Below are 11,067 nucleotides of genomic sequence, written 5' to 3'. Positions count from 1 at the left end.
AATTCTACGAGTATTTAGTGGAGAAGGTCTGTGAAACTGAAATATCAATTTCATTAGTTTCTTTGTACTACCTCTTTCACCTGAGACCTCTGTTACTAATTTCCTAGTTTAATAAAGTTTGCAACTCTTGAAGCATGAAATTACTAGCCTAAAATAAGAGGGGCCTAAAGAAATGATTTATTTAATCTCCAAAAGATTTAAAAAAAAAAACAGTATATATTTAGTGCAAAAGTCATAACCATCTGACAAGGAACACTATGAAGAATCCTAAAAACATGGGAATCTTCTTCCTTAATCCTAAGCTTTCCTCTCGTTGGTTGGGGTGAGACCTCAGGGCTATCAAAGCAGGAAATATGAAACCTAAAGATAGACCTGTGGTTGCTCCTGTGAACTGAAAAGCTACCCAAATATTGGGAATCAAAGTAGATCCCATGTAAAGAAAAACCAAAACAGTGATAGTCAAGATGACAAACCTCCTGTTGCTCTCAGAGAGGGGCTTCGATCCCTTGAAGACCATGCAAAAACCTGTGGCACAAGTCATAAATAGCCTAATACAAATCGTGTTTGTAGATCCCAATGTTCCTTTGCTTGTTTTATTCTCTCTGCCCGTTCTGTATGCAATCTTTCCTTCCAATAGCCCCTGCATCTGCTGGTTTAAACCATCACAAAAGGATATATGAGTCATATGTAAACTATTTCATTATTTGAAGTCATACAATGTTCCAATGTCAAAACAAATAACAACCATTAGAACAGGACAATGTTCCAATGTCAAAACAAATAACAACCATTAGAACAGGACAAGTATTCGCACCTTTTCTTCACCAACAAGCCTAACTCGGGCAAATGAACAGAATCAGCATAAACCCCCATCTGCATTCACACTTACAGAATTCAATGGCTTTTCTCTGTTTTGTATGTCCATAACTCAACTTCCAAGAGATGGATCAAGTATTGTTTAAAATGATAAACCAAACTCAGCAGTCATCGGGAGTGCACTCTTTTAAAATCTAAAGGCAAACAGCTCCAGCAATACCTGTCTGCATATTGGGCACCTAGCGCGTGGATTGGCCGCTTTGACCCCTTCAATTGTTGGTATTGATGCCCCTGTGCACGCACAATTTTTGCAGAAAATATGTCCGCACCCCAATGCAACAGGATCAAACACTATATCCTGCAAGATAATAAAATTCGGAACATCGTGAACACTTACTAACAAGGGAAGAAACGTCTCTACGCATTAAATAGCGAAGTCAACTAATACTGTTTTTTATGTTGAAGCTCTCCTTTCTAGCATGTAACAGATAAACATGGTTGCTAGGTTGCTCAATGCTCAGTATGCACACCCACATTTTTACACATGCAGGGAAAACCCAAGATGCTCCATAGGTCAAACCGCAGAACGATAAATCAATTTAAGAATTAGAGTTTTACAGGTTTTGAGCTAAAGAGTCTTAGGGCTCAAACATAACTTTTATTGGGCAAAGGCATTAACATTAATTTGGGAACTCCATACAGGCCATGGTGAGAAATCCATACAATCAAATTGACTTTAGTATCAAACATTCCTACCTTGTATTTTTGTTTTTTGCCGATAGTCTCATATCTTCATAGTGGCAAACCTGACTTCTAAACATGCTGCACTAGGACACAATCTCTCCCCAATAACTGTGCAGATCTCTAATGGAATGGATACATAAAACCATGGTAGCTGACACCTCAATGCATGGAATATGAAATTACACAAAACACCATGTATGTCCCTAACGCTAATCCAGTAACAGAAGAAAAAAAAAAATATTATATTTGCACGGGGCTCAGCTTACTGCATTACATTCGCTTGAAGCTACCAGATAAGAAAAGCCAACTCTAGATCAGAGCCTCGGTACTGTAGGTACTTGTTACTGGAGAAGAACAACAACTAAAAATGCCAACAGAGTTTGAACTTACCAAACAGATAGGGCATGTGAGGCTAAACTCCAATTTCATAGAATCAGGCAATGTGCATGTAAGAACAGGATCACTGGCAGTAAAGTCGCATGAGCATTCAGGAAAAATATCACTAATATGTCCATGCTCCGAATCTCTTGTGTTGATCTGAAACGCAATCAATTCAATTAACCAAGGTGACTTCAATAACTCTATATGTTTAGCCTGTAACTTTGTCTTGAAATTCCGGCCATTGACTGAGCTATGAACCTGCATTCAAAAATGACAATACCACATTATTAACATTCTCAAACCGAAAATAGTTGAGTAATACATTCAGATGTAAAGGAGATCCCTTCCAAGGTCATATTTTCCTTGGAAGGATCCCTTCTGACGGTTGAAAGTAAGCACAGAGGAGTGAGATTTTGGCAATCAGGAACTCGAAATGAAATTAGAAATTTGTGGGAGCGAATAGACGATAGGTGTCTCCACAAATTTCATAGCCGAATGTTTTTAAAGGTTAAAAATCAGCAATCGGGTTGAACTAAGTTCTGGGGTAAAAAGCAGTTAAATGGTATTTTAGACGCTGAGCGTCTGGGTTTTATTCCTCTCAATTTCCCGAGTTCTCCTATGCCTTCCATGGGACCACCTGCCCCAACGGGCTAAATGCGACCGCGCGGTTGATACTGCTAGAAAAAGTAGTGGACCTTGACTATGAATGTGGGTGTGGTGAAACATAGCAATTTTTTCCAATCCAAGAAAACAAACAATTGTAACATAAACGACGTCGTTTCTGAACTTACTTTGTCATACTTTTTCAGAATCTTTCGGATCGCAATGGCATTCATCGCCACATAGCTGACTAAATGCCGGCCTTCTCGAATCATTGCTTCATGATCATCAGCAAAGAAGTGTTTAACTCGCCACAGGTACCTTTGAAAACCAGACGCAAGATGCAGATGCAACAAACGTCTGGCACGGGAACTGAAGCAACCCACTATAGCAGATACTTCTTTTGTAAGCTCGTAGAAGAAAATTCTATCACAGACTGCAAGAGGACACATACGAAAAAGAAAAGTTAGAAACGTTCAGCCCGAAACAGCTGGCCATTTTGATTAGTATTTTGACAAAACGCTTGTAATCTTCTGAAATTACAGAAGGTTTGCACAATGCCTTCCACAAGATAAAGATGTATATTGACTTCAAACCTCCTCCGTACTGAAAATGAACTTCAAATATTTGAATCCGAGAACACAAAATGCTATTCCGTATCCATAATAAACAAAAAATGGACGGCATTAATTAGATTTAAACACCTGCACAAGTTTCCGATGAACATGTGCTGAATGAATCACATGAGTTGGAAATGCCTTTGGCTGTTTCCCCGCAGATTACGTCTTCGTTTTCCGTCGTTTGTGAACTGTAAAGCCCTGCTTCAAAGTCCGATCCCATGCCGTCATGCAAGTATCCATCGCGACACTTTTTCAGTACCTTCTTCAGCCGTTTGTATTCGAGGTGTGAACATTTGTCCAGAAAATGCTCATCCTCTCCGTGTAGATACTCGGCAAATCTCTCCCCAAACTTCATGGTCAAAACCTTTAAAACAAGAGTGAAACACGATCCATCAGCGGAAATTGTATAAAAACCCTGTCATTTAACGGGAAATGAAGGTGGTCTTACAACATACGAAACTGATACATTTTCTTCCGTGTTAAATATAAAGAAATAAGGAGGATGCTGTGTTCAGAGAGAATACCCATCAGGATTATCACTGCAAAGCATAATGGCAGACCCAAAACTTTCATTGTTGCAGGCAGTGCCATAATTCCTGCACCAATTACAGTCGTCGCCAGATTGAAAACTGCACTAGGGATACCAGATCCAGACGCCACTTCTGCTATCCCTGATTTTTCTGTTGACAATAGGGCAGTCGTCGCCAGATTGAAAACTGCACTAGGGATACCAGATCCAGACGCCACTTCTGCTATCCCTGATTTTTCTGTTGACAATAGGGGTAAAGCATCACTGTCTTCCGAAAGCAATGCCTTTGAGGTAACCCCATTGACAGAGTTCTTGATCTCTGCCTCGTTGTCCAGCGATATGTCCTGCGTTTGCAGCTCGATGAACGAGTTTATTCGGCCCTGCATTGTGTACCTGGTGGAATTGCGATTGCAGCTCGATGAACGAGTGCTGAACGAGTGCTTTATTCGGCCCTGCATTGTGTACCTGGTGGAATTGCGAATGAGAAAGGGCAGCAAAGGCTCTGTTGGCGAGAGGTTTGGAGAATGCCCCATTACTACCCTACTCTAACCGCAGAACAGTTATGCTGTTGGCGAGAGGTTTGGAGAATGCCCCATTACTACCCTACTCTAACCGCAGAACAGTTAATGCATAAGGTGGAAGATAACTGCAGGAAATTAACACGACCCGCCATTCCCTCGCAGAACCAAACTGTCCCGCTCCTGCACGAGACTGAAAAACTCGTGGCATGAATCCGATGCCACGTGTCAGTATGTGAAACAAAAGAGCCATTCAGAATCCGATGTCACATTCAGAATCCGATGTCACGTGTCAGCACAAGAGCAAAAGGAACGACGAAACTCTGTTCCAAAGGAAGGCCTATCGGCCTAAAAATAAAATAATTTTTTGAAATGTAACAAGTTTAATGAATAAATTTAAATATTTTAAGAGATGTTTTTTATTTTTTATATTATATGATAGGAGATTTTTTTTTTTTAATTTTTTTTTTTCAATTTTAATTTTATTAATCACATTGTTTTTTATTTTTAATATTATATAATAGTTTTTTTTTTCCTATTTTCAATTCTAATTTTATTAATCACAATTATTTTTCCTGTGGTTAATTTTTAATTTTATTTAATTTGTTTTCTTTCACATTTTTATAATTTTCTTTCTGAGAAAACAACAACAATATAATAAAATTTTATTTTTAATGAATATAATTAAATTAATAAAAAACATTTAATTTTTAGAATTTTATGAGCATTTCTTTCCTAATTTTATCCAGAAAGTTTTATTATATATAGTTACTAATTTTTCGGATCTTAATTTTATCAAGAAGGTTTTATTGACATATAGTTACTAAGGAATTCTGGAATCTCTGGATGGTGCTCGACGACCCAATGGGGTGTTCTGAAGTTTCCTTCCAAACCGCAGTTTTCAGCCTATCCGAAGAGCGATAAGTGGTAAGACCGACCACTGACAGGTGCGTAGAGATTTACATGCAAATTGACACCTGGTGATCTCACACTACATCCAGCTTGCAGCTATTTTCCATATACATTTCTACTGTCTCGACTGTTTTTACTTTTCACTCCTTATGCCATCCTCCTCAGACGTCCCATGACCCAATATTAGAATTGAAATTTTCTACCATTCGACAAAAGATCCTAACCTATCAATTTCTCTCCGCCAAGTCCATCTGCTGCATAACGCAAATTGCTCGGTTGGTGGACATTTTCCGGCTACTCTCTTCATCTAAAGACACCCCATTTCGGCCTATCGGCACTTCCAGGTATGTTTTTCTGAATTACTCCCAGCATTATATATACTGTTTTTTCGGGCATCAGATATGGAGAATTACTGTTTTCTGGGTATTTGATTACCAGGGATTTCCATAGATATATGTTTCTTCATATTGATAATTATCTAGACTTATTCCCTTTATCGAGGATAGCGGTTTTTCTTTTTGTGGTATATGGACTAGTTACATGTCTGAATGCGCTATTATTTGTTGGTCATGGGTTAAATCTTTTAGTTTCCAGAGCTATTGCATTATATCTAAACCTTGTTCTGATTTCCGGTGCAAACTGGGGCCATGGTGGTGCGTATGTGAGATGTGTATCTGTTGTTGTTTTTCGTGCCAGGATGAAATCTCATGAGTTTCTTCATCTGTGGCCATTGTCTAGAATTCCCACCTGATTCTGTCTCTAGTAATTGCTGTTTTTCCTTCTAGATCTTGTATCCGGTTTTGGAAACTCTGGTTTTTGGTTATCCGGTAAGTTTTTAAATTTTACCACCTTGGGACAGGGTATTGCCTTAATTACTTCCAGGCCATTTCAGGACGGATATATATGTGGTTAGGTTATAATCGCCGTCAATAGATTTGAAGATTTTCCTTCATAATCTATCTTGATCAGGAAAATATCTTTCACATTTATTTTTGTGGGTGGCTGGCCTGTTTTTTATATGTCTTTCCTCATCGAGATAGTGCATTGCTCATTCCGAGGCATACTTTGCTTGTACTATCAGTAGATTTTTTAAAGTTGATCCATCTCTCTCCAGTCCTTTGCTTCGTCCAGATCATTCCATATCTGATAGCTGTGTACGTCCTGATCCTACTTTGGACTTTCTCTGGTTTATTTGGGGTCATGTCTCTGATCTTTATTTATGATGGAATTTATATCTGATTCATCTGCCACGGAGGCTATGGTCCACGCGGCCATACAGGCAGAATCACTCCATCACAAAGCCAGATTGTCTAATGAGTGGCACTCCACGTTGGATGAAATGCTGGTACACCCATCGAACCCTCCTCCTGCTTCATTGGTGGATAATAATCATCAAGGCAAAGTATCTTCTGGGGATCGCTCCCGCAAATGCCATAAACCAGTTAAAACTTCTCAGCCTCCAGGTGCTATTAGAATTGACAGTGTTCAGTTGACTGAACGTATTGATAGCCTCCATGATAAAGCCTTGATTGGCCGGTGGCATTTCCCGGAGATGAACGACAAACAGATGCGAGACTGGCTTGAAGTTCAGTGGAAACCCATTATTGGGTATATCCCGATAATTGCCAAGTTACTGAAAGAATGGTTTTGTTTTCATTTTCTTAACGCAGGGGATTTGGAATCTATACTAAACCATCAATGGGTGTATGGTTGTAGCTTTCTTTCATTACACCGGTGGTATCTGGGTTTTAATCCCCTTAGAAACACTCCTTCAAATAATCTTATTTGGTTGAAGCTTCCTGGTCTGCCACTGGAATTTTGGTCGATTGAGACATTAACTGAAATTGGTAACGCAATTGGAAGATGTGTTTATGTGGATCCCTGGTGTCGGGGGGAGAAAGACAAGCGTATTCCTTGGATTTTGATTGATAGATCATACAGGGGAGGTTTTCCAGAGCATATCGACATCAGCTGGAGAGAATTGTCCATCAGACAGAGATTAGATTTCTGGGGTGTGCCTTTTAGGTGCGTTGCATGTCATCATACGGGGCACCTAATTAAGCAATTCCCGAGACGTCGATCTTTTGGTCGAAAGCATCTTGGCCTCACTAAATTCGTAGAATTTCCTCATAGCAAGAAGGGACCACCATTGGATTCGGATAAATCTGCTTCTCCAAATATCTCTCCCCGACCCATCTGTGTTGATGCTATGACTGCTGATCTTCAGCTTTCTCCCACTCGGCCGATCGAACCTGATCCATTATACCGGATATCTCCGTCTATGCCTGAATTGGAAACTGCTTCTGAGTTTGAGATTCCCCTTCCACCTAATCATCCGAAGGAACCTTTCATGGATCAAAATGTTCCGAATCCGCCACCTTTTCCTCAACCTCCAATTGATTTGGATTATCGACTTCATCGGAATCCTCTTTCGCCCCTTGATAAAGTTTCTGCTCCTGGGGATAATGGTATTGAATCTTGAATATCTCCCACGCCTGCTAACTCCCCGATTTCATCGCCTATCAATTCTATTGGTAGCGATTTAGACTTCCTGTTGTCCAAGAAATCTCTTGCACTTTTGCCTCTCACTGTTCATAAACCTGAGTCACCTAAATCGCCTATGATCAGCCCTACATCTGCTAGGAATATCACTGTGAGAAGGAAAAACAACAGGGGCAGTAGGCACTTCAGGGGGAGGGGTGTTGTATCTGATTGTTGTATCAGGAATCTTTCGTTGGTGGACATTCCCATTACTGATATCTCTGATGACAGGCCTCTTAGAGCTGGAAAGGTCGATCTGCCTTCCAAATGAATTACATATTATCTGTTAATATTAGAGGTCTGGGAGCAGACCTGAAGTTCTTGGCCTTAAAAAACCTATTTTTGTCTATGTGTCCTAAAATCATTTTGATCCAAGAGACTATGCATACTGTATCTGTCACTGTATCCTACTTCAGGAAGATGCTTCCACAATGGCACATCTCTGCTGTTGATGCCGTAGGTTTATCTGGTGGTTTAGAGGTATTATGGGACCCTCAATGGATATGTGCAAAGGCATACAGTTGCATTGCTGGCATTCTTATATCGGCTCAGATTAGAGGTTTTAAATGTCCTATAAACATATTAAACATATATGCTCCTTACAGGAACAGATCGGCATTTTGGGATAGTCTCTTTGCATCGGAAGTTTTTGATATTGAATCATTATTGATTGCAGGTGACCTTAATATCACTTTCAACATGGATGAAATATGGGGCAACAGTAAGCAGCTAGATCCAAATGCTGCCAAGATTAGGAATGATTTTCTAATAAAAAATTATATTGACATACTTTCGCCCAAAATTCTGCCCACTTGGGATAATGGAAGGATTGAAGAGGCTTTCATTGCTAAGAGAATCGACAGATTCCTCTTACATGCCAGCTTGATAGATGTCCTCGGCATGCCATTTTCTACTGTTGAAAATTGCTTCATATCTGATCATCGGTTGATCGTTCTTGGATGGAGATCTATGGGAATCAGAAAAGGAATCCCTTTTAAATTCAATAGACAATGTCTAGAGGAGCCTAATTTTAATGACACTGTAGTAAAAGCGTGGAGGGAGTTATCAACAAGTGGATCTGCTTCACATCAGATGACCTTCATGGACAAGATGAACAAAATCAGGAAGATTGTAAAAGAATGGCAGTTTCAGAAAAGACAAACTAATAAAAAAGAGCTTCGAGAAATCCAAAAGGAACTTGATAATGTTGCGGATACTACGTCTTATGATTCATTATCATATGAAACAAGACAACATATCAAGAGTCTCCAAAAAAAGAAATTGCAAATCCTGAAGAATGAAGAAACTTTCTAGCGCCTGAAAAGCAAGGCAATATGGATGAAAGAAGGCCATCAAAACTCAAAGTTTTTCCATAGGTTCGCCAATGCTAGAAGGGTCAAAAATTCAATATGGAAAATTAGTGACGGTAATGGAGGCTATTTTTACTCTCAGCAAGATATATCAAAAGAAGCGGTGGCATATTTCAAAAAGAAATATCAAAGAATGGAAAATCGCAGTTTTCAGGATATACTGTGGGGAATAGAAGTTTACCCAAGGATGTTTGATAATGATTTAAACGATCAGATATACCAGCCTGTTACAGAGGAGGAATTAATGGCTACTATGAAATCTTTCAATCGGGACAAAAGCCCTGGACCAGACGGCTAGTCAATAGAATTTCTTATACATTTCTATGATATTATTAAGGAAGATCTGTTAAAGATGGTGGAAGAGATCAGGATAAAGGGGAGTATCAGCAAACAACTATGCTCCACCAACATCGCTCTCATACCCAAAAAGCGGGATGCTCAGACTTTTCAGGACTATCGGCCGATATCATTGTGTAATATTTCCTTCAAAATAGTATCTAAGATCATTGCGGAGAGATTGAAAGGAGTTTTATCTGAATCATTATCAAAAGAACAGTATGGATTTCTAAAAGGGAGATACATTCATGATGTTGTCGCTGGTACACAAGAGGCATTATTCTCCATCCACACAAAGAAAAGAGAGGCGGTTTTTATCAAAGTCGACCTCAGGAAGGCGTATGACTGTATAGATTGGGGCTACATCAGGTGTTTACTAGCAAGAATTGGATTGAGATCCAACATGATCAACTGGATCATGGCATGTGTTGATCCTGTGGAATACGCAATTATCATAAACGACATTCCAACCTCCTTTTTCAGTGCGGAGAGGGGTCTGCGTCAAGGATGCTCTCTCTCTCCGCTGTTATTTATACTGGCGATGGATTCTCTCAGCTTACATATCAAAAAGGCTGTAAATGAAAATGCATGGCAGCCTCTCAAAATCTGCAGGAACATTTCATTAACTCATAATCTATTTGTTGATGATATCATATTATTCGGCATGTTTTGCAGGATCACTTGGATGCGATTCTATGATATTATGGAAAACTTTCAAAGGGCTACGGGTCTTCAAGTTAACCTGGAGAAATCTATAATATACCATTCTGATTTAAAACAGGAAGATGTTCTTTGGTTATCTGAGTTATTTGGTATGAAATCTCAACATATCAGCAGTGGTATAAAGTATCTGGGATTCCGGATAAAAGCAAATGGCTACTCGAGATCCGATTGGAACTGGATTGTGGACAGATTCTACAGGAGAATCTCAGCTTGGGAGTTTAGATGCCTTTCCTTGGCAGGGAGAATTATATTAGTGCAATCTGTTTTAAATCAGCTCTCTGTTTACTGGGCGCACCTATTTCTCTTTCCGGTGAGTATCATTAACAGCATGAATAGGCTTTCTGCTAATTTCATATGGGGGGGTCATGCTGAAAGGAGAAAATTTCATCTTATAAAACTCTCTAGTATTTCACTTCCTAGGAATATGGGGGGTTGGGGTTTATCCAATCTGCGGATTTTTGGAAAAGCTCTTCTGTGCAAGTCTTTCTGGAGAGCCATTCAGGGTGAGGGTCCGTGGAGTCTCATGATTCAGACAAAGTATTTAGGTAAGAAGAGCCTCCATTTCTGGTACCGGAAAGGTTCTATCGGTGTATCATATGGATCCCCAATATGGCTTAGTTTCCGGAGGATTGAATCATACTGCTTGAAGAATTTAATCTGGCATCTACAATCGGGAAATAAAATCCTTATTGGCAAAGACCACTTCAAATGTGGAGCTGAAGTAGTAGACATCCATGATCCCTTACTAAATTATTTCCACAGAAGAGGATTCTTTTACTGGGATAGTTTGATTGCTGAATGGCTAGGCCCCATCCCGTGGTGGAAAGACGCTGATGATTTGAATATGCCACATGGGATCGCGCAGCATTGGAATCGCATCAAGTCGAAGCTTCAGAACGGCGGTATTTTCAGATCTAGGGACTCGGATTTCCTTTCTTGGAACATATCGAAAGAGGCGGAAGATGTGACAGTAAAAG

At 39.7% G+C, this 11,067-nt stretch overlaps 1 protein-coding gene across 2 annotated transcripts; it reads right to left on the bottom strand.

The window, feature by feature from the left end:
- Nucleotides 1-284: 284 nt before the first annotated feature.
- On the bottom strand, nucleotides 285-3,659 carry LOC149248314 (putative E3 ubiquitin-protein ligase BAH1-like 1). 2 transcript variants are annotated; one of them, XM_089458394.1, is made up of 6 exons: nucleotides 3,246-3,659; nucleotides 2,733-2,977; nucleotides 1,951-2,199; nucleotides 1,037-1,174; nucleotides 815-873; nucleotides 285-649 (listed from the first exon to the last, which is right to left on the bottom strand). In XM_089458394.1, the coding sequence occupies exons 1-6, from the start codon at nucleotides 3,514-3,516 to the stop codon at nucleotides 538-540; spliced, it is 1,074 nt and encodes a 357-aa protein (XP_089314520.1). In that variant the 5' UTR covers nucleotides 3,517-3,659; the 3' UTR covers nucleotides 285-537. The 2 variants fall into 2 exon arrangements, with proteins under 2 accessions (XP_089314520.1, XP_089314521.1); XM_089458395.1 differs by having other exon boundaries at nucleotides 285-646.
- Nucleotides 3,660-11,067: the final 7,408 nt, after the last annotated feature.

Source organism: Pinus tabuliformis, chromosome 7 (genome assembly GCF_031772625.1).
Source record: "Pinus tabuliformis cultivar Carrire ecotype Pingquan chromosome 7, CPIR1, whole genome shotgun sequence".
Classification (NCBI taxonomy): Eukaryota; Viridiplantae; Streptophyta; class Pinopsida; order Pinales; family Pinaceae; genus Pinus; species Pinus tabuliformis.
Note: the sequence above shows the minus strand (reverse complement) of the source record. Positions and strands in the feature narration are given on the sequence as shown.